This window comes from Hyperoodon ampullatus (genome assembly GCF_949752795.1).
Source record: "Hyperoodon ampullatus genome assembly, chromosome: 8".
In the NCBI taxonomy this organism is placed as follows: Eukaryota; Metazoa; Chordata; class Mammalia; order Artiodactyla; family Ziphiidae; genus Hyperoodon; species Hyperoodon ampullatus.
Genome location: NC_136921.1, coordinates 16561342 through 16584925, shown reverse-complemented (window position 1 = coordinate 16584925; position 23584 = coordinate 16561342). Strand labels below are relative to the sequence as shown.

At 39.9% G+C, this 23584-nt stretch overlaps 1 protein-coding gene across 3 annotated transcripts in view; it reads right to left on the bottom strand.

The window, feature by feature from the left end:
• The window catches only part of PAX3 (paired box 3), a gene marked incomplete at both ends in the record, with an annotated part of 102138 nt that overhangs the window by 13917 nt on the left and 64637 nt on the right, over nt 1–23584 (bottom strand). For all 3 annotated transcript variants that reach the window (XM_079710568.1, XM_079710570.1, XM_079710569.1), the window contains 3 exons: nt 5366–5580; nt 6456–6621; nt 16053–16258. In XM_079710568.1, coding sequence (XP_079566694.1) covers nt 5366–5580; nt 6456–6621; nt 16053–16258 — 587 coding nt within the window. The remainder of the gene's footprint in view (nt 1–5365; nt 5581–6455; nt 6622–16052; nt 16259–23584) is intronic.

Below are 23584 nucleotides of genomic sequence, written 5' to 3'. Positions count from 1 at the left end.
GGACTTCCTCTTTTTAAGGAGGAAAATGCTTAAAATGAACGTAGGAAAGGCTCAGAAAGCTTCTTGGATATCAAATGGCTCCGTAGGAAAAAAAAAATGTCAATGATATAAGAGTAAATGAATCAAAACCATATGGACCCAATTTTCCCTAAAATACACAGTTTGAAAAATTAAGGAGGAAAAGTGCTTGGCAAAATGTGTTTTAGGTTTTACCAAACCCAAAACATTCGAAGAATCATTTGCAATGGTTGATGAACCCTAAATGCAGCCAAGTTGGCCCATTTTTGTATACTACATAATAATAAAAAAAAAGCTTCCTAGATAACTTCCTAGTGTAACCCACTGATACTGTATTTCACTCAAAAAATCATTAGAAGCTGTCACCAGAAACCGTGGCGTTTGTAGGAGTAGGGGGGTGTTGAAATGATATAAGTTTGTTCATTTAATTGGCCTTGTTTTGGGGGTTTGGCTCTGCGTGTTTTGGAGGTGGGGGGAGCAGTGAGGGTAATGTTTCTTGCAAAGGAAAGTTAATTAGAAGAACATGGTCCAAACGTTAATTAGTCTCACGTCTTGAGCATGAGCATATGGTAGTATTTCCTTGGCACTCCGTATTCCAAGTCGGCATTCCTTTTTTTCTCCTGCACATGCAGGAAGGTGCTGGGAACACACCAGCTGGGTTTGGAGGGGAAATACGTGGTCTCTATTTCCCTCTGCTCTTTCTGTGGTGTTCCCACACCAAGAAAACACAAGTTTTCAAAAGAGGGTGCTACTGCAGGGTAGAGGGAGTTGAATGGTTTTCTTCTCAGATCGTGTTTTGTCATTCATTATAAAAGCCTCATCTCCTGAAAGGGTTATATAGTTCAAATGGTCCTAGAAATTCAGAGACAGTAGAAAATTTCAAGGGAATTAGCCTAGTCCCAACCCACCCATCCCTGAGAATCTCAAGTTCCCTGACAAATCCAGCTTTTGAGGGAGTGTGAAGCCCAGCCCTCCATCTGTGAAGGCTTTTGATGATTCCTGCAGGAAAATCGAGTTGAATATCACTGCCGGAGCCCATGGAAAACTTTCTGCAACATTAGGCTTCTTCAGCAAGTGAAATGTGTAATTTGGTTTATTAAAGAACTAGTAATAACTGCAAGAGAGGTAGACTTGGATTTTAACTCTGCCAGTGACTCTAGCTGTGTTGCGCTGGCCTCAGCTTTTCCATAAATAAAATGGGAATATTCCCCAGATACAGTTATGGATTCCCTCAGAACAAGATACACTTTTCCAACGATTCAGTAACACACAGACGCTTTTAGCAATTTGAGGAAGGATATGACCAAAGCTTCTAAAAGTTTTCATCAGGATTCTGAGATTTAGAATGTCATAGATGCCTGTCAGTCTACTACTACTCTAATCCCACCAGCTGGACAGTGTAACCTTTTCCTGATTCACTGCTTCACACCCATCCCTCCCGAAGCTGAGAATTTCTCTGGGAAAAGCACTGAGGGAATCTAAGAAACACCATTTGACTAATGGCTCTGATTCCAACCTTTTTTTTTTTTTTTTTTTTTTTTTTTAGGTCGCAGGTCATGAGAGATCTTCGTTTCCCGAACCCACGGCCCGGGCAGTAAAGCACGGAGCCTTGCCCACTGGACCACCAAGGAAGTCCCTGATTCCAAGCTTTAAAAGAATCTTTGCTCAAGGGAGCAGATATGTTAGAGACCCCAAAGGAAAATCAACTACCTCCCTCACACAAACAGAGAAACAATTTGCTTATCATAATGGTGTCTATTAATTCTTTGACAAGAAACTAGAAAGCCGATTTTACAACAGTTCACATACATTCTAACTCATGCAAGTCTGAATGGCAAACAATACATCAATTTCAATGACACTAAGAAAATAATCAAATAAAATAGCATCCACTAAAGAGATTTACAATGAATTGATCATAATGACTCAAAAAACTTTAGCTCCAATTCAATTTAAATTAATAGGTATGGGGCTTCCCTGGCGGCGCAGTGGTCGAGAGTCCGCCTGCCGTTTCAGGGGACACGGGTTCATGACCCGGTCTGGGAGGATCCCACATGCCGCGGAGCGGCTGGGCCCGTGAGCCATGGCCGCTGAGCCTGCACGTCCGGAGCCTGTGCTCCACAACAGGAGAGGCCACAACAGTGAGAGGCCCGCGTATCGCAAAAAAAAAAAAAAATTAATAGGTAGGTAAAGACCTATGATGAAGGGTAAAGGCAGGGAATACGTAAGATGCAAAGTTACATATTATATAATATAGAACATGCATACTATCTCAATTATATATATATGTGTGTGTGTACATGTATATATATATATATATATATATATATATATATATATATATATTTTAAGCATAAGACCCAAAAAGAGCTGAAAGGCAATATGCAAAAATATTAACAGTGACTCCCCAGGGGAATTCTTTTCCTACTCTAGAGATACCTTTTTAAAATTTTTTCCGTTTTCTACAATAAGCATGAAGTACTTTTTATTATTGGGGGAAGTTAAAAGATTGATAAGAAAAATGTGTAAAGCAAAAAAGCATGTAAAGAGTGCATTAGCAAAAAGAGTGTTAATTAACCCAAATCCAAAGTTTAGACAACTAGTTTGTATAAAATGATTTTAAAATATGAATAAGAGCCCCGCCTCTATTTTTTTATGAAACCTGTCTCCTCTTCACCCAACTGGGTGCTATCATGAATGAGACTCGAGAGTAGGAGCTGGGAATCCTCTGTCCAGTCCCAGCTCTCTCACTATTAGCGCTGTGACCACAAGCTCTCTGAGCCTCAGTTGATTTGTCTGTATATTAGACATCCAGATAGAGACAGAGGAAGTGGAAAAGTTGGAGGAGAAGAGGAGAAATGGCAGTCGCAGGTTTAGTTCCATTTTTAATATTATATGATCCAGTATATTAATAAGCACTTCTCTATAGCAAGCAAAAAGACTAAGCCATGACCACCCTTTCTTTACTCTCTTCTTTAGTTAACAGGTAAACCAGCTGTTAGACGTGGACTCTTTTCTTCAAATTGTCTTTACAATATTTTTAATAAAGCCAAACAATCAAAACCAGGGTAGTGCACACCTCCCCACCTTGCTTAAATAGAGGCATTCCTGAGAAATGGTAAATCTTAAAGGCTATAGAAATCTGAGTTTTAATTCCCAACTCTCCTAATGTTCCTGTTCCATCGTTTTGTAAATATGTCTGGCAAGATATTGATTCACTCAGCCTTTTTTCCTCCAACTTTGCCTAAGGAAATAAGGAGGAGCTTCATATTATTTGTTTCTTTTCTAACTCACTGGAGATGCTAGAAGAACTAAGACAACATGGGTTCCTAGTGGTAGGTTGAGGAGGAAATATATGGTAGAAATGCGAAATGTCCTGGATATTTGCAATTTAATAAGTGAGGAGTTAACATAATGTGTAAGAGCATAGTAAAGAAATACAGAAGAAGCTGCCTGTGGAATTTTCCATGGCTTGATATTGGAATGATTCCCACCCTACCGCCAACTCTGGAATCATAGCCAGGCTTCTTGAAATCAAGGATTAACAGTTTCAAGGTCAAGTGCTAGTACCTCCTCCACTTATACAACACTGTATAGTACACTTACACTTCCTATAACATACAAGAGCAGACATCTATATAATACAAGAAACTAGGAGCTTCACTTAGAGAATACAGGTTCGTGTCATCATTTTTATTATGCTCGAACACTAAGAAATGCCAAGAGAATCCTGGGTCTCACCTTACAGAAGTGGTTCGAGTTGAAGTTTACTTTTATGCAAACTTTCAACTAAATCATGTTCATAAAAAGCTCTTCTATGGCCCCAAATGACTTATAAAACTGCAGAGATAACTACTTCTGATGTTACTTCTAAACTGTGGAAGAAGCTTCTATGCTATAGATCCAGACATTTAAAGATGAATCTATTAATATAAATCCATGATTTTCATGCAAAATCACATTCACAGATGCCAGCACTTGGAAATTAAATGTATTAAAGTCCTGTAGGAAGCACGTCCATTGTTTTCATGTTGTTATTTTTCAGCTGAGGCTTAAAGCCACCTCTTATTTTTTATCCCAGGATGTGCTATAGGAATCTATGAAACTTAATTACATTCACTGTTACAAAAAAGGATTTATGAACTTTTGCCTTTAGGCAGAAATGTTTATTTCATTGCCTTTGCTATTCATTCTTTTCAACTCCAATGGCTTTGAACTTCTCAGCTGCTCGGAGTTATCACCGTTGTGCAGGGCCCAGGAACTCCACTCCCAAGACGCAGACCACAAGTTGAAGAAAACGAAGCAGGCGAAGATATACGAGTCGTTATTTTGGCCACCCTTTGTGCCATTAAAATCTCATTTTCTGCCTATTAGAATGCCCTCTTGGTGTTTAGGCAGCAGTGATAGTCAGTGATTAGTGTGTAATTGAGTATAATTGTCTTTTCACTTTTCATTTGTGTCATTCTGAGCTTCTCTCTGTTTTTCTAACCACCAAGAGGAAAAAGGGGGTTAAGAAAAGATAAAGCTGTTAAAACTCTCACTCTCAGCCCTGAAGAGATGCTCGATTGCAATTATAGATTGCAACCCCTTCGTGACATTTCTCCAAATTCAGCGGGCAGCTCTCCTCGACACCTGGGCCAAGTGCTCTCTAATAAAATCAAGTGATCTGTATTTAAACAACTGCTAATAATGTCAACCTCAGACAGATGCCACATGTAGGAAATTTAACCAACCCTCTGACATGCAATTATCAAGGCAATTTATTAATACAATCTCTCAAGAAAAGCTCATAGTCCAATGCAAATTAGAAAAACAATTACAACATTCAAATATCTATATATTCCCAAAGAGCAGTAATTCTCCTAATCTGTGCATTTATAACTCATTTATCCTAGGGTTCTGTAGTCATCAGCTGGGTCTCTCTCCACACAACTTGTTAACCTCTTCTCCAGATATCGTATAAAAGCTTTGGTGTTTTCTTATTAAGTGTTCTTGCTCACAACCCTATCAGCTGACCAGATACCATTAAAAAAAAGAAATGTGTGTGAACCTCTTACCCAAAACCCTGAACAAGGAGTGCAGAAGATGAATGCCTTGACAACTAAGTATAACATAAAATCTCTGTGATTACATTAAAAGTCACTTGGATTTTAAGTCTAAGCTACAACTTTTGATACAGCCCGTAGGAAGGGTGGAGAGAAAGGAAACTAGAAAACTGAAATCATGTGGCTTGTATAAAGAATACATTATGGTTTAAATTTGGCAATTCATTATATGACTGCCTCGGGGAATTGACTATTTGGTTCTGGTATACAGCAAATCGTCTGTCTGGAAACACGGGACTGACCTGAGGTGAAAGGCCATTGCCAATGGCGGGGTTCATGGGGTTGGAGGGCCCGGACGGAGGCACAAAGCTGTCTGTATAGCTGGAAAATCCATGCCTGGTGCTGGAGAGGCAGTAGGCAGAGCTGCTGTCCGGGGTGGAAGGAATAGTGCTTTGGTGTACAGTGCTTGGAGGAAGCGGCTGAGGTCTGTGGACCGTGCTGCTGGGATCCGACACGGCTGCAAGGAAGAAGGTCATCAGCCATAAATCTCCTTTGGAGGCCAGCAGAGAAAGTTCAGTACAAAAGTTCACAGTCACCAAGCCATCAGCAGTATATCCTGGTCAGCCACATGTACATTTCAAGCTGTCCTTCTTGACACTCAGGTCTAGAACCACTCATAACAAATACAGCCACATCTCTGCACATACGTGCAAGTACATAATTTATCTACATACTTTCAACACACACTCACCCAGAAGAGAAATTCAGAAATCACATCAACAGTGCGAACAAACCTATTTTGGTAGTGAATGTTATTAATCACCGTGAGGATTAACCCATGTAAGAATTGCAAGTCTCAAGATTTTTATCAAATATCCTTCCAAAGCACTTGAACATTAGTGTGATAATATAGTTTCGAATGCCTGCAATGCTATCTTTCATAACGCAAACTAATTTAGTTTTATCATGTATCCCATTCACCTCTATGCATTAAGACAGAGGGACTTTTTATCAAAGCTTACCTTCCCTCTATTCCTACTGCAGTTAGGAGCCATCACAGAACTTCAGTTAATGGCAGACTGGAGTATAAATGTAAAGTTTTAACAAATGAAAAGCAAATTGCATGCTTATTTAGGGAGGCTGTTGTTTTGTTTTAAAATACTGAAACAGTATTATATTACAACACATTTATCTAGAGAGATTCAGACAGGTCACAGAACAAACTATGTTTCTGAAATGTGACAGGTATCAGTACTTTCAGGACAACCTCATGTAACGTAATGAACATACAAACAGCCACAAGGACACCGCAGAAGATTTCACTGCATAAATTAAGCAGCAAGGAACAAGATTGGGAGTTGCATCTTAACCCCCGACTCCATTCCTCCATACCTTGCGGAATAGCTGTGGGCTGGTAAGAGGTCTCGGACAGCTGGTATGTTGGCAGAGTCGGCATGGCCGTGGGAGGGAATCCCCCCGGAATGAGATGGTTGAAAGCCATCAGTTGATTGGCCCCAGCCTGCTTCCTCCATCTTGCACGGCGGTTGCTAAACCAGACCTATGGATTTAATTTAAAATTTTAGGATTTCACTGATGAAATAATAGTACAGTCTTAATGAATTTTTCATGCTAAAACAGATTAAAGGCCCCTTACTGACAGGGCAAATAGACACAAGAGCCCTCCACCTTCTGGGTTGTATTGTCAGGGAAGAAAGGAGAGTTAGATGTCAGGGGTCAGTAGAGGGACTTCGAGGGCCTTCCATGGTCCTGCAGAGCCCCCACGAGCCTGGGGGTGACCATGGGGAGGGATGGCTAAGCAGGGACGGGAACAACGGAAACTCCCTGCCATCACCATAAGCACCTCCCACCTTCATGTACCGCAGCAAAACGGGGAGGATCCAGGGGTCTCTTTGACCCCCGCGTGACATGTGTCCTAATTTGGTCTTACCTATCACACCAATCCTTGTTTTTTATAGTCTTACCATTGTGTTTGTATTTCTATGGACATTATGTGCACAATTCCTGGAAAGTCATATAAATTAACCAGAAGGATAAATGGAGCTCTTTTACCATCCCTTCCAGAGTGTGAGACATTGTGCCGATCTTCATGGAAATAGATGCTGAAGAGGTAAGTATTTCAAGAAATGAAAGCATTTTATCTATGAAGCTCTTTCAAATCGTGGGTTTATTTATTATTTCTTTCAACAGCAGCTATAAGCACCTATCTTTTCAACAGAGGGCTAAAGGGGTGGATAAGATAGGACCCCTGCGCTCAAGTAGCTCACTGTCTCTCCTCTAGGAACTCACAGAGTAATCAAGGTCACCAAAATAACTGCTCACAGGAGGTAGAAACTCCACGTTTGAAAATGCAGAGAAATCAGGAGAAGTTTAGAGTGGAGACGAAGTTTCAACTCCTTTTAAAGCTTGGATATGATTTCGAAAAGTGGTCATGCCAGTTGGAAGAGATACAAGAGACCAGCATGTCTACGAAAAGTTGAGACTTGATTCCCTTATAGAACAAAGTTAACAATTATACAACTTAAATGTAAATTTCAAGTCACAAAATTTTTAAAAGAGTGGAGAGAGGAATGTCTCCCTTCTGTAGCAAGAAAGCCCAGTTTAACAGATACTTTGCCAAGGTACCTGCTTAAACTTATGCCAGTCACCCAAGCATTGGTCTGGAAAAGAGTTTGGTCATCTCTAACCATGATGCAAGACAGTTGTAAGGAAAGCTGTTTGAACTTCCTCAGAACACTAACATTTAATACTCCTTGAGTTTCCAACAGGAAAAGAAGGGAAGTCAATATTTTCCCATGTTGATACATAATTGAATTAGAGTTTTACTTAACTTAATAAATTGCCACCTGGGATAATAGAACCATTGACAGTACTCAATTTCAGGTCTGCATCAATTGTGTTTTCTCAGTGCAAGTCTAAGCGTCTGTTACCAGGACTCCCAAAGGCATCAGGGTAAGAAAACTGTTTTCAGGGAAGTGCTTGGAACAAGCTGGTGAGCCTGAGGAGGCTGGGGGTAAGAAATTAAGGTTGTTTTCATGCCTGAATGCACCGTACTATACCACGCACTGTGTCATATTTTATAGTATAAAACCTCCAGATTAATGAGGCACACCTGGCTCAGGTGATGGGTTTTTTTTGTTTGTTTGTTTGTTTTTGTTTTTGTTTTCTGTTTTTCTCCCCACACTTATCTAGACGAACCCATGTGCAGTGCATCTTCAGCTTTATGTACTAGGCTGGGAGGAGAGTTGAATTTCCAAAAGTTCTGATGTGACTTCACTCATTCAGACTTACTGTCTTCAAATCTACTGGTGAGATCCCTTATGAAGAACTCAGCAGCTTGCCACTTCTGACATTATCAGAGCATGTTGCCAACCTCTCTGTGCCAACTTCCTGCTGTAACTTTTAGATAAGTAAACCAAATTTGATTTATCCAGTGGGTGGGCTCTGCCTGGTTATTCCATCAGTCTTAACCTACTTTTGATTTACATTCATGCTAACACCTCCATAATCCATTTTTTTAAATCAAAAATGTCTTTGCTCAGATAATAAATTAGAAGAAACATCATAACTACAAATCCCTTCAAAACATTAAATCCAAAAGGCTAGGGGTATAAAGTTTTGGGGGTTTATTTCCATTTTTCCAAAATGATACAAGTAAATATTGATGACATGGAATAAACCTACCAGGAGTTGGATAAAAATTCTTATAGTTACAATACAGCATATATTATAACTACAATATAAGATGAAGAGAAATAGTTGGGAAGCAAATCTTTACTGAAAAACAAACCTTCAACAGGACGTTTAAGAGTTTCCCAAAGGAAGGAATTTAAATGTTGTTTAAATTTAGGCTAAGTAAATCCAGAGGGCTATTCCTGAGGGAAGCAGGGCTTACTGAAGACTGAGCTGCCTGTCTCTGACCATTTAACCAGATTTTTCTATCATCTTGCCCCTGCCAGCCTCTGCATCTCCTAGAACCAGCTGAAACTTCCAAAAGAAGCACTAAAGGAAAAATATATTGAAGTTGCAAAATGGGAAATGGCCCTTGCCTTCTTTATGCTTTGAAACTCGTAAACACCTATTTTTAATAGAAAAAAAATGCCCTTGAAATCACCTTCATTTTAAGTACCCAAACTGGCTACACAAAGTGATCCTGGGGTACTGTTATTAGCCCATCTTTGACTGAAAGACATTCCCTTGGTCCTCAGAAGTCCTACCCAACTCTTCCAATATTGTCTCTCTAATTCCTAACAGACAATCAAGGAATAATCTACTGAATGGCATGTGTAAGTGCAGAATACTGAATAAGTTCATCTAAAATGGGTGGAAGGCATCTATGATTCAGTTACTATCACGAGAAACTTTGTTTTGAAAAGGGTAGCAATTGCAACAGAGACAAACTGGCCTTTGATGTTCTGGAGGAGAATATGAGTGTTCCACCAATTTCTTAGCCAGAAGGGCAGAAAGAATAAGTTTTACTAAGCTATCTACCTATTAAATGTCATTCTACGATCTCTAATTCAATGTGATTTCACTCTCCCCACGCAGCATTACCTGGCCTTCCACATCACACTTAGCATGGTAAGGAAGTGGGGCGGGAGACATACATTGGTGGATAACTACTACCAGGCATGGTTAATTGCTTACAATTGCCTGTATAATATCACACTACATCAGAACCTTCCCTCGCACCAAGTTTTTATTTCATTTGATGAACTGCAGCCTGGTTCATTTTCATCTGCTCCTGGATCTTTCCCTACTCGTAGGTCTCTCTTCAGAGCCCTTCTACAAAGTCATATTCACGCTTTTGGAAATGATATTTAGACCCATTCTGGAGTAATATAATAGCAAATGATTTTTGAAGCAAAATTTAAAATATAACATCATGATAACTAGGGGGAAAAGGTAATGAATCACAAAAGAATAGGTTTTTATAAATTTTTCTCTTCACGAGTAAAAAAAGTACCAATTTGTTCTCAACAATGAAAGTTGTAAAAAAAACAATATTTTAAGAAATACGGTAATACTTTTCATTCACATGGGAGCAGTGCAGACCAGGCAATAGTTGAATCCCACCTTTCCCCACCCCTCACTACCTCTGTGATCTTGAACAATTTGCATAATATCTGTGGGTCTCTGTTTTCTCATCTGCTAAATGGGAGAAATAAAAAACTCCTTCAGAAGATTAAATGAGACAATATAATCAGTTAAATGAGACAGTACAATCAAAGCTTGCAAAACACCTAAGAGATACTGTGTTCAGTAAATGTTAGTTATTAAATACAAACGTCACACTGAGAAATCCAAGAATTAGAGACTTGCTTTGTTTTCTAAGCTCTCTGGTCGACAGCCAAAGCCTTTTGTGCCCCTGAGCAAACAGGAAAGTACCCAAATAACACCTCAAATAATTGAACGCTAGTTTGGCTTGAATGGAGACTTAGGTCCAAATTGCTTCCAAGGTTCATGGATTAGTGTTAATTGTCCCATGGTGTAAGCCTAATTTTGCCCGTCAATAAATTACTGGTTCACATTTTTGGCGTGGTCCTCAGAGGCAATCTAACCTACATTGTTCCAGATGGGTTATTTCAAAAAGGCATTTAAAAAATGGGAAGAGAATGTAATCATTAATCCTTAGAAAGAGAACTCACAACAAGATTCTAAAATGTTTCATTAAATACTAGAGCTGATACTAAAGTGCCAATTACAGTACTTTCCAAGTAGGTAAATTCAGGACAAGCTGCTTGTTGCCTGGACCTTCCCACTCACTCCACTCCCCCTCTCCCATATCACAGCCGCCCAGCCCTCTTACCATTGCTGCTACCCAGCCTTGACCACTGTATGGAGAGCAGGTTGGGGAAAGGATGAGCAAGGCTGAAGAGGAGAAATGCCACGCTCCTGTGAATGTCAGAGGATCACGACACGCATGAAAGCGTACTTAACTGCATCTTTCAATACCCCAAGAGCAAACTCCTGCAGAGAATTGTAGGATGACCACATTTTTGCTTTATTATGGAGTTCAGGGCCAATATTCCGTACCTGTCTTAACTTTTAAACTATACAGATCTGGGGCTTCCCTGGTGGCGCAGTGGTTTAGAGTCCGCCTACCACTGCGCCACCAAGGAAGCCCTAGGAATATATTTTTAAAAAAACATACTTCAGGGGGCTTCCCTGGTGGCGCAGTGGTTGAGAGTCCGCTTACCACTGCGCCACCAAGGAAGCCCTAGGAATATATTTTTTAAAAAAACGTACTTCAGGGGGCTTCCCTGGTGGCGCAGTGGTTGAGAGTCCGCTTACCACTGCACCACCAGGGAAGCCCTAGAAATATGTTTTTAAAAAACATACTTCAGGGCGCTTCCCTGGTGACGCAGTGGTTGAGAGTCCGCATAACACTGCGCCACCAGGGAAGCCCTAGAAATATATTTTTAAAAAACATACTTCAGGGTGTGGTTGGGAGTCCGCCTGCCGGTGCAGGGGATGCGGGTTCGTGCCCCGGTCCGGGAGGATCCCACATGCCGCGGAGCGGCTGGGCTCGTGAGTCATGGCCGCTGAGCCTGCGCGTCGGGAGCCTGTGCTCCGCAGCAAAAGAGGCCGCGATAGTGAGAGGCCCGCGTAACGCAAATAATAATAATAATAAAATAAACAATACAGATCTGTTAGATGGCTTTAAACCACCATTGGGCTTCCCTGAGGATCACAAATTACTGATGCTATAAGGGTCCTGAGAGATCATGCATCCTAGGAATTTTTAATTAAAGGAAAGAACGTGGTGGGGGGTGTGGAATTCCCTGGTCGTCCAGTGGTTAGGACTCTGCTCTCTCACTGCTGAGGACCTGGGTTCAATCCCTCGTCGGGGAACTAAAATCCCATAAGCTGTGTGGTGCTGCCAAAAAAAAAAAAGAAAGAAAGAAAGAACAAGAGGTGGCGATTTTTGGGAAAATGATGAGAGCTAGGGGTCCTCTCTCCCTATTTAACACTTGTGCACGCACACACACACACACACACACACACACATGCAAAGGCACAACATTTGTGCACAAATCTCAAGTTTCCCAGATCTCCTGAAGTCCATCCATGATTATCCTGGTCATCCATGGACCCAGACTAAGATCATCTGATCTAAACCCCATATTTTCAAATTTATATTTAAATTTTTAAAAACCTGCAGTCCAGCAGGATTACAGCAAAATTGTGACTTGCTCAACAAAACATTTTTGGCAAAGCTGAAACCAAAACCCACATCTTCTGACTCCTAGTTAAATGCTTTTCCACAAGCAGCTTCCTTTCCTGTCTTGCATTACCTGGGTGGTAAGAGAACAATACTTGCCTACTTCTTGGAGTTTTAGGTGGAATATTTACTAAAACGTTTACACATCATAAATGTCTGCAAGTCACCCTTCCTTACAAAACTTTAGTGCTTGCCATTATTTGCATAGTAACAACTACCCAGGAGGTGAATTAGGCAAATTAGTCTTTGCTGTACAATAATTCTTAGATTGTGTACTCAGATTTGACTCTGATAAATATAACATAGCTACTGTCTAAACAAATTTTTATGGAATACTGACATAGGTCTAATTTATTAAAGATTTAGTCTCATTTTTATCCAGAAGGGTTTAGAAGTTTTCTTTTCCCCCCTCTGGGAGGAAAAAGAAAAGGAATGTAGACACATTTGGGTTTTTTTGGGGGGGGCGCGTTGGTGTTGGGTTTTCCCAGGTGCCCCAAATTAAAATAACTCACACTCTCTGGCTATCACTCAAACTGAGTTGACTTTGCTACTGCTTTCCCAGATCCTTCTAAAAACTAAAGGATTTTGTTCTGGCATTTTAATCAGTGATTAACTACTCCCTTCTTTTTCCTGCTGGGTTAAGTAAAAGATCCATATGCCGGGTGTTGTAGGGAATTTGTTAGGCTGTAGATCATAGCTGTGGTGCAAGACGTGATGTGTCTCAAGGGAACTAATGAAGCCATAAGGAATGTAAAGAGTCACCGGGTTAAAGCCACATTAGGACAGCTGTTAGGTTAATGAGGGCCCCGCTTTGGAGAGGAGGTCACTGTATAGAAAAATATGAACCACTCTTTATTGGTTTGATCCCATGTCCTCTGCAAGTTAATGGGCCATTCTTATTCTCCTTTGACGTTCACTGAGCCAGATGCGAGTGCCGGGCACTGTACAAGCTGCATGCGGTTGAGATTAACTCTGTCCCCCCATCCTTGTCTTTGGCAAAAGCAACAATGAATGAGGTAGAGCAACACAGCACACTCTTTTCAATTTTCCATCGCTCCCTTTGTTTGATTTCTTTACAGCCAATGTTTATTTTTTGACTCTGAGTTCAGAACTGATCTTCAATCTATCTTAAGGACAGACCCAGTATGTGGGCTTGGCCAGCCAGAGAAGATAAGGACCAGATCCTGGAATATAGTGGGCACTCAATAAAAGTTTGCCAAAACAATGGAAGAATGAATGGACCTCACTTTACATTTAAACCAGGTGATCACAGAACTATAATAAAAGCAAATAGATTTGATATATGTAATATTTGTAGCATTATTATATATATTATAATACATGCACTGTATATATTACCATAAAATAATGTGATATTTATATATACATATATAAATATCATCATGATTTGTGGTTAGCGGTGGTCATTTCTGGGAAGGAGCACTATATCCCAATGTAATAGGCAGAGGGATTGAATAGCTCCAGCTGTAAAACATTTGTGTTGCAAACCCCAGTGTATCTGTGACTCTTCCCTACACTCACCTTTGCACCCACCTCCAGCTCACACAATCAGCTGCCCACATTCCACCTTTCAAGGCAGTTCTCTCCTTTCCCTTCTCACTGCCACTGACCTACTTCAGAAACCACTCAAAAGTTTGCTGTTGTCTAGGTACCACCCCTAAACTCCACAGAGTGCCTGGTACATAACAAGGATCCCTGAAATGATTAGTGAATAACATGAATTGACCCACTTCTGTATGTTATATCTGATATAATCATATTCTCCCCATAATGATATCCAATGTTAAGAATGAACATTTTCATAAGTACCAAAAAATAAACACTAAGAATACAAAGAGAGCAAATAGATTTTCAATCAATCATATTCCTTCCTACCACCCTAGCACTCCCTAACCTTAACCAACTTGAACTATTCACTGTGTGCTCAACATGACTAGAGTGAAAAATGAAAGGTCAACTGATATGCAACTCATGTGCTTCCGAGTCTCTGTGCTTTTGCTCATTATTCTGTGTTACTAAAATACTCTCCCAACCTCCCTGTCCAATGACTATCTATCTAAACTCAAAAGGCCATCTGAACCCTCCCTTCTTCATGAGCCCCTCTTGTTTACTCCAATAAAATCTCACCCTTTCCTCTTCTCGACTCTCCCTGCACTTCAGCTCTCTGTAACACACTTATCATCTCGGCTTTGTTTTTAAATTATTCATGCATTTACTTTACTACCCTTTAAACACTAGTTCCTTGAGAAATGTGTCTTAATTCATCTTAGTGTTCCTTGGCCTTCCTAGCACTGTGATGATCAGAAAGAAAGTCAAGTTGAAGAAAACAATCCCTCTGACTGGGCTCTGCAGGCTACAAGAGGCTATTCCAAAATAGTCTGTGATAGGAGAGGTAGTTCCATGCTTATGGGAAAGTGTCGATCAATCTGGAGACCACATCAACTGCCTAGTTCGCTGCTGAGTCCCCAGCCTCACTCTAACTATGAACATCAAGTATCTGGCAATAACATGACATTTCCAGATAAGGTAACTTCACTCCTGGGGCAGTAAGGGGTTCCAGGATACCCTGAGGCATTTGTAATCTTTCCAACCACGCTTTACTACCTTGAGAAGAAAGTTCATTATTCATAATGAAACATGATTCCATCACTCAATAGAAACATATTACACCAAAGTAGCCTCTCCAGAGGGTTCAGAACACTTCTGAGTTGAAAAGATAATTTAAAATGTTCTTTAAATAATATAGTTACTTGAAATGCTTCTAGACTTAAAGGAAGGGATTTTACCTTATATAACTTTGCACATCTTCATAATTGAAAGGCCATAGGGAGGAAGTGTATGGAATCCAATTACCTCGATCACTTACTAGCTACATGACTTTGGGTAGCTACTTACATAGTCTGAGTCTCAGTTTCCTCATCTATAAATTGGGGATATTAATAGCACCAATCTAGGGTTTTAATGGTGAGGAAATGAATTAATTCTTGTAAAGCATTTAGAGCAGTGCCTGGCACAGAGTAACCACTCAAAATTTTGCTATTATCTATGTACCACCCCCAACGTCTATACAGTGCTTGGTACATAACAAGGATTCCTGAAATGATGAATAAATAATGTGAATTGACACCCTTCTCTGTGATATATCTGATATAATTACATTCTCCTCGTAATGACATCCAAAGTGTAAAATAAGAACGTATACTTTCATAAATACAAAAAAAAATACTAAGAATACAAAGAAAGCTAATTAAATGGATCACAGTTTTTAAATCTATACATATAAAATACTTGTATCAAATAATATGATAGAAAAGAAGCCAAATATAGCCATCACATCAATAAATTTAATTGGACTTATCAACCTATTAAGAGGAAAAGGAAAACTTTCTGACTGGTTAGCAAAGTAACATGTTGCTATATACCCCAGACATACCTCGGGGGAGATGGCGGGGCAGGGGGTGAGGAGGGTGTTGGCAGGAGGTACTTGGACCAAGCACATGCAATAAAACGGAAATGGAGATCATGATGTTATCACGACAAGGCGAAATATGAAGGAAAGAAATGAGAGAGAAAGGAAGAACTTTATAATGTGAGAGGCTGCCGTTCACAATGGAGGACCATTCCTGATATATTTACTTTCTTGGTCTGAAATATGCTTTAGAGGAGAAGACACTCTTGTTTGCTGTGTGGGTTTAAGCAGGACGGGGATGTTTGGACGTCAGTACCTGTACTCGGGCCTCGGTGAGCTTTGCCCTCTGGGCCAGTTCCTCCCTAGTGTAAATATCAGGATAGTGAGTTCTTTCAAAAGCCCGTTCCAGTTCTTCAAGCTGCTCTGCTGTGAAAGTGGTCCGGCTCCTGCGCTGTTTCCTCTTGAGCGGTAAATCTGGTTCAGAGTCGATGTCAGAGCCTTCATCTGATTGGGGTGCCGAGGCTAAAAGCACAGGAGAAAAAAAGTGATCAAATGTGAATCAGAAAACAAGTCTGGGGAGTTCACTGGTGGCTGAGCGGTGAGGATTCAGCACTGTCACTGCCATGGCCCGGGTTCGATACCTGGTTAAGGAACGGAGATCACGCAAGCTTCTTGGAGCATCCAAAATATGAAAAAAAACAAAAACAGTCTGACCAAGCTATAATGATTCAAATCCTAGTCTAAAGTACATTCCCAATGTCCTCCCACTGACACAAAGCCCCTCCTTGCAGTATTACATTATTAAATGGTATTTAATCTCTTCCCCTATCCCATCTCCAAGGCCCCCAGGCAGAAATAATTGCTCTCTGCATCTGTCATTCTAAGCCCATTATGAGCTCTTAGAAAGCAGAGATAGGCCTTACTCCATTTTTCTGGCCCATGTCCTTAGCCTTTAATGGGTACTCCGTTCTTGTCTAATAAATGAATCACATTTAATTTGGTTCCTGATCAATCTTCACCAGCTTTTAGACCAGGAAAAAATTTGTTAAAAAGTGATTTTTTAAAATTACTATTCCAAAACTGACTTCGTATCTAAAAAGGCAATAATCGTAAACTAGTGCAGGATTCCTATAAATTTGTAGACTGTACCGCTCCTATAAGAAACACCGTGTTAAATTTACTATCTCATTGTCAGATATTAGGAAATGCTTTAAGGAGAGTTTAGATATTGTTAAAGCAAATCTCAAGAACAGACTCAGGAAGAAGCAGGCATAGTCTACTGAACTGTTTCTAAACAGAAGTTCAGAATCTGGGTCTGATAGGCAGCTGCTTAGGACCGCTGCCTAGTTTGAGGAGTGCAGTGCAAAATAAAAACGCAGGACCCCCGTGTTGACAAGTTATCACGAATTTCAAGATGGCAACTACAGAGCATAAAACTAAGCACAGGGCCTTCTGCACATGGGGCCCTGAGCGACTGCATAGGCCACACGTCCCTGAAGCCAGCCTTGCTACAGGCGCCCTCCTCACCAAAGCTTGAATTTGCCTGTATGAGCACGCATCAAGGAAGGAGACCTTCCGGTTTTAGTTTTTTTTTTTTTTTTTTGGCCGTGCCACACGGCATGCGGGATCCAAGCTCCCCGACCAGGGATTGAACCCGCGCCCCCTGCAGTGAAAGCGCGGCGTCTTAACCACTGGACCGCCGGGGAAGGCCCGACCTTCCAGTTTTAGTATGCAGGCGCCCAAGAAACCGGAGGAGGAGCTGGGAAATTAAGTAGAAATTTGCATTAATGATGCAATTTGGTGTCTGTGAGTTGTGACAGTAGAGACTATCTGTTGGCCAATAGCAGGTTCTTCAGGTTGAGGATGCACCAGACACAGGACTCTCCGTAGGAGAGCAGCCCCCTCCCAGAGGCCTGGACCTCAGGACAGTGGCAGAGGTTGTCAGAGGGCTCCCAGGCCACAGACTCTGAGTGTAGCGTGGGAGCCAGAGCAGCCTTGCCCCTGAACACATGCAAATGCTCTCAAAACTTCCAAATAACTGGAGGATCCTCTGGGGAAGAGGCTGAGGTGTGCTGTCAGCAGATGAGGAGAGAAAGCCAGAAAATTGTAGATGGACTAATGTCAATGTCAAGGTAACTCATTTGCACCCTCAGGCTGGTAGAACCTGGGGAAATGCAGGAAGTGCTAGAAGCAATCCTAAAATGAAGTATCTCCTATACTACTAATTCTCTTTTCTCTTAAGCTCAAACTTGATTCTGCCCTATAGAAATTTAAAATTTCATTTTACTTCAGTATAAATTCTAAGCTGCCCCAAAAGGTACACATCCAAAATAACCCACAAATATAATTTTAAGTCTTCTAATATTTTAGTACTTCTACATTTTATTCATATTCAAATACTGTGAAATTAAGAGAGTGAATTAATAATATATATGACAAATCAAAGAAAACCAATACTGGCACGTAAAAGCAAAAGGAAATTATAATATGTAATGCTCTACTGTATGTTAGCCATTATGCTTGGCTTTTCAATTATGTTATCTAATTTAATGTAAAATGGTCTAATTTAATATAAATCTTATTTTAGGAAATTTTAGTATTAACTGAAAGAAAGAAAAATAGACTTTAAGTATGCTAACATTTTACAGGAGTATTAACATGCTAAGAAATATGTCATTCATTGCATTATAAACTTCAAAAGCAGCCAATACAACTTACATGTGTATACCTTTAATAAACGTAAACCAAATTAAAAGAACAATAATTTGTGCCTAATTGTAGGGCAGTGGTTCTCAAACCTCTGGAGCATCAGAATCACTGGAAAAACCTGTTAAAAACCAGATGGCTGTCCCCTCTTCTGATTCCATACTACGTCTGGGGTGGGCTCTGAGAATTCGCATTTTTAACACATTCCCTGGTGATTGACGCTGGTGTTACTGATTCTGGACAGACACTTTGAGAACCCTCTCTACAGAATATTTCAGATTAATTATTCACTTCCCCCTCAAAATTCCCAAGTATATAAAATATTTTCTGCCACAATTTATCCAAAAAATTGCTCCCACCTGTATTTTTTTCAGTTATAAATAATGTACTCCCCAAGAAACAGATTACTCATTCCCCTAAGAAGAAAATAAATTTTTATAAAATGTTTTCCTTCCATGCTTCCAGTTTCTGTTGCCCTGACTTTTCGGTCTAAAGTGAATTCAGGTGAAAAACTCAACAGCATTTAAGAACTGACCAAAATCTCTCCTCTGCCTGTGAGAACCTTAAATCTTTGCTTGCACTTTCTCTTACTATGATCCCATTAGGATAACAGTATGTGGAAATTTTCATGTTCCCTTTGGGAGTCTCTGGGGCTAGTAAATCCTCCCAAGTAAATATGATGTGCCATGCACTGTCAGGTCAATTAATCAAAATCATCGCTGGTTTCTGGAGAAAAAGGGTTGCTTAGATGTACAAGTACCAACCAGAGTTAATTTTGAGGGTCAAGACCACTGTTTCACCTTAACAATTGACATCCCCCAGAATAGAAGCTCTATGAGCTCAAGACCCTTCCTTTGCCTTGTTCATTGCTAGAATTACTGCTGGAACATAATAGGTGCTCAATAAATACATGCTGAATGAATAGAAGTACAGGAGAAAAATTAAGTTTTGAACCAAAATTCACTTTTCTATCACCATTTTACATCTTTAAAATGGAAATTCTGCTCTTATGAGTCACCCAACTACCATTTATAGATGAGCTTTGGGGCAGGGGTTGTGAATCCTTGAAAATTACTTGGAAATTCTTGCAAGTACTTGCATGCCTGAATTTTTCTAGGGAATAATTACCAATCTTTTCAAAGAGGATTGTGATTTTTAAAAAAAGATGAAGAACCACCAACAGCCAGTGATAAACAAGACTAAGAATATCTGAGTTCAGTAGCACAGCCTTTACCACCAAAAATAAATTTTTCTTTAACAAGCTAGGAAATTACTACTTTTATTCCTAGACTGTTTATTCAAAAGCAATCCAAAGGTTCCATCTAACTAGGAAAAACTCCAAATAGCATCATTTTAAAGACACCGAGGAAACGATTTGCCTGATTTTTCTGCTAGAAAATTATCTGAACCAACTGATAGTTTTTGACACGATGAAGCCACAACCTTACAAGTCAATTCTAACTTTTCCCCATCTGTAAACTCCAAAAGGATGTGGGCTTTAAAAAATGTTCAGTCAGCAACCCCAGATTAACCTACCAGCTAGGAAATACTTGCTCTTTCTAAAGATGGGAACACTACCATTTCTTATACTACTCAATAGAATTAAAATATTTTTTGTGGTTTTTTAAAATTTATTTTATTTTTGGCTGCGTTGGGTCTTCATTGCCGCACGCAGGCTTTCTCTAGTTACAGTGAGCAGGGTCTACTCTTCGTTGCAGTCTCAGGCTTCTCATTGTGGTGGCTTCTCTTGTTGCGGAGCACGTGCTCTAGGCAGGCGGGCTTCAATAGTTGTGGCTCACAGGTTCTAGAGTGCAGGCTCAGTAGTTGTGGCGCACGGGCTTAGTTGCTCCGCAGCATGTGGGATCTTCCTGGACCAGGGCTCGAACCCATGTCCCCTGCATTGGCAGGCAGATTCTTTTTTTTTTTTAAATGTATTAATTATGTTTTATTGAACAGGATATTTTAGATGATTTGAATTTTGAATTAAATATGTAAACCTTACTCTTTTTTTTCTTTATTTTTTATTTTGTTTTGCTTTATAACAAATTTAATCAGTTATACATATACATATGTTCCCATATCCCCTCCCTTTTGCGTCTCCCTCCCACCCTCCCTATCCCACCCCTCCAGGCGGTCACAAAGCACCGAGCTGATCTCCCTGTGCTATGCGGCTGTTTCCCACTAGCTATCTACCTTACGTTTGGTAGTGTATATATGTCCATGCCGCTCTTTCACTTTGTCACAGCTTACCCTTCCCCCTCCCCATATCCTCAAGTCCATTCTCTAGTAGGTCTGTCTTTATTCCTGTCTTAACCCTATGTTCTTCATGACATTTTTTTTCTTAAATTCCATATATATGTGTCAGCATACAGTATTTGTCTTTCTCTTTCTGACTTACTTCACTCTGTATGACAGACTCTAGGTCCATCCACCTCATTACAAATAGCTCAATTTCATTTCTTTTTATGGCTGAGTAATATTCCATTGTATATATGTGCCACATCTTCTTTACCCATTCATCCGATGATGGACACTTAGGTTGTTTCCATCTCTGGGCTATTGTAAATAGGGCTGCTATGAACATTTTGGTACATGTCTCTTTTTGAATTATGGTTTTCTCAGGGTATATGCCCAGTAGTGGGATTGCTGGGTCATATGGTAGTTCTATTTGTAGTTTCTTTTTTTTTTTTTTTTTTTTTTTTTTTTTATTTTTTGCTTTATCACAAATTTAATCAGTTATATGTATACATATGTTCCCATATCCCCTCCCTTTTGCGTCTCCCTCCCACCCTCCCTATCCCACCCCTCCAGGCGGTCACAAAGCACCGAGCTGATCTCCCTGTGCTATGCGGCTGCTTCCCACTAGCTATCTACCTTACATTTGGTAGTGTATATATGTCCATGCCGCTCTTTCACATTGTCACAGCTTACCCTTCCCCCTCCCCATATCCTCAAGTCCATTCTCTAGTAGGTCTGTGTCTTTATTCCTGTCTTACCCCTATGTTCTTCATGACCTTTTTTTTTCTTAAATTCCATATATATGTGTCAGCATACAGTATTTGTCTTTCTCTTTCTGACTTACTTCACTCTGTATGACAGACTCTAGGTCCATCCATCTCATTACAAATAGTTCAATTTCATTTCTTTTTATGGCTGAGTAATATTCCATTGTATGTATGTGCCACATCTTCTTTACCCATTCATCCGATGATGGACACTTAGGTTGTTTCCATCTCCGGGCTATTGTAAATAGGGCTGCTATGAACATTTTGGTACATGTCTCTTTTTGAATTATGGTTTTCTCAGGGTATATGCCCAGTAGTGGGATTGCAGGGTCATATGGTAGTTCTATTTGTAGTTTTTTAAGGAACCTCCATACCGTTCTCCATAGTGGCTGTACCAATTCACATTCCCACCAGCAGTGCAAGAGTGTTCCCTTTTTTCCACACCCTCTCCAGCATTTATTGTTTCTAGATTTTTTGATGATGGCCATTCTGACTGGTGTGAGATGATATCTCATTGTAGTTTTGATTTGCATTTCTCTAATTAGTAAAGATGTTGAGCATCCTTTCATGTGTTTGTTGGCAGTCTGTATATCTTCTGTGGAGAAATGTCTATTTAGGTCTTCTGCCCATTTTTGGATTGGGTTGTTTGTTTTTTTGTTATTGAGCTGCATGAGCTGCTTATAAATTTTGGAGATTAATCCTTTGTCAGTTGCTTCATTTGCAAATATTTTCTCCCATTCTGAGGGTTGTCTTTTGGTCTTGTTTATGGTTTCCTTTGCTGTGCAAAAGCTTTTAAGTTTCATTAGGTCCCATGTGTTTATTTTTGTCTTTATTTCCATTTCTCTAGGAGGTGGGTCAAAAAGGATCTTGCTGTGATTTATGTCATAGAGTGTTCTGCCTATGTTGTCCTCTAAGAGTTTGATAGTGTCTGGCCTTACATTTAGGTCTTTAATCCATTTTGAGCTTATTTTTGTGTATGGTGTTAGGGAGTGATCGAATCTCATACTTTTACATGTCCCTCTCCAGTTTTCCCAACACCACTTATTGAAGAGACTGTCCTTTCTCCACTGTACATTCCTGCCTCCTTTATCAAAGATAAGGTGACCATATGTCCGTGGGTTTATCTCTGGGCTTTCTATCCTGTTCCATTGATCTATCTTTCTGTTTCTGTGCCAGTACCATACTGTCTTGATTACTGCAGCTTTGTAGTATAGTCTGAAGTCAGGGAGCCTGATTCCTCCAGCTCCATTTTTCGTTCTCAAGATTGCTTTGGCTATTCGGGGTCTTTTGTGTTTCCATACAAATTGTGAAATTTTTTGTTCTAGTTCTGTGAAAAATGCCAGTGGTATTTTGATAGGGATTGCATTGAATCTGTAGATTGCTTTGGGTAGTAGAGTCATTTTCACAATGTTGATTCTTCCAATCCAAGAACATGGTACATCTCTCCATCTATTTGTATCATCTTTAATTTCTTTCATCAGTGTCTTATAATTTTCTGCATACAGGTCTTTTGTCTCCTTAGGTAGGTTTATTCCTAGATATTTTATTCTTTTTGTTGCAATGGTAAATGGGAGTGTTTCCTTGATTTCACTTTCAGATTTTTCATCATTAGTATATAGGAATGCCAGAGATTTCTGTGCATTAATTTTGTATCCTGCAACTTTACCAAATTCATTGATTAGCTCTAGTAGTTTTCTGGTAGCATCTTTAGGATTCTCTATGTATAGTATCATGTCATCTGCAAACAGTGACAGCTTTACTTCTTCTTTTCCAATTTGGATTCCTTTTATTTGCTTTTCTTCTCTGATTGCTGTGGCTAAAACTTCCAAAACTATGTTGAATAAGAGTGGTGAGAGTGGGCAACCTTGTCTTGTTCCTGATCTTAGTGGAAATGGTTTCAGTTTTTCACCATTGAGGACGATGCTGGCTGTGGGTTTGTCATATATGGCCTTTATTATGTTGAGGAAAGTTCCCTCTATGCCTACTTTCTGCAGGGTTTTTATCATGAATGGGTGTTGAATTTTGTCGAAAGCTTTCTCTGCATCTATTGAGATGATCATATGGTTTTTCTCCTTCAATTTGTTAATATGGTGTATCACGTTGATTGATTTGCGTATATTGAAGAATCCTTGCATTC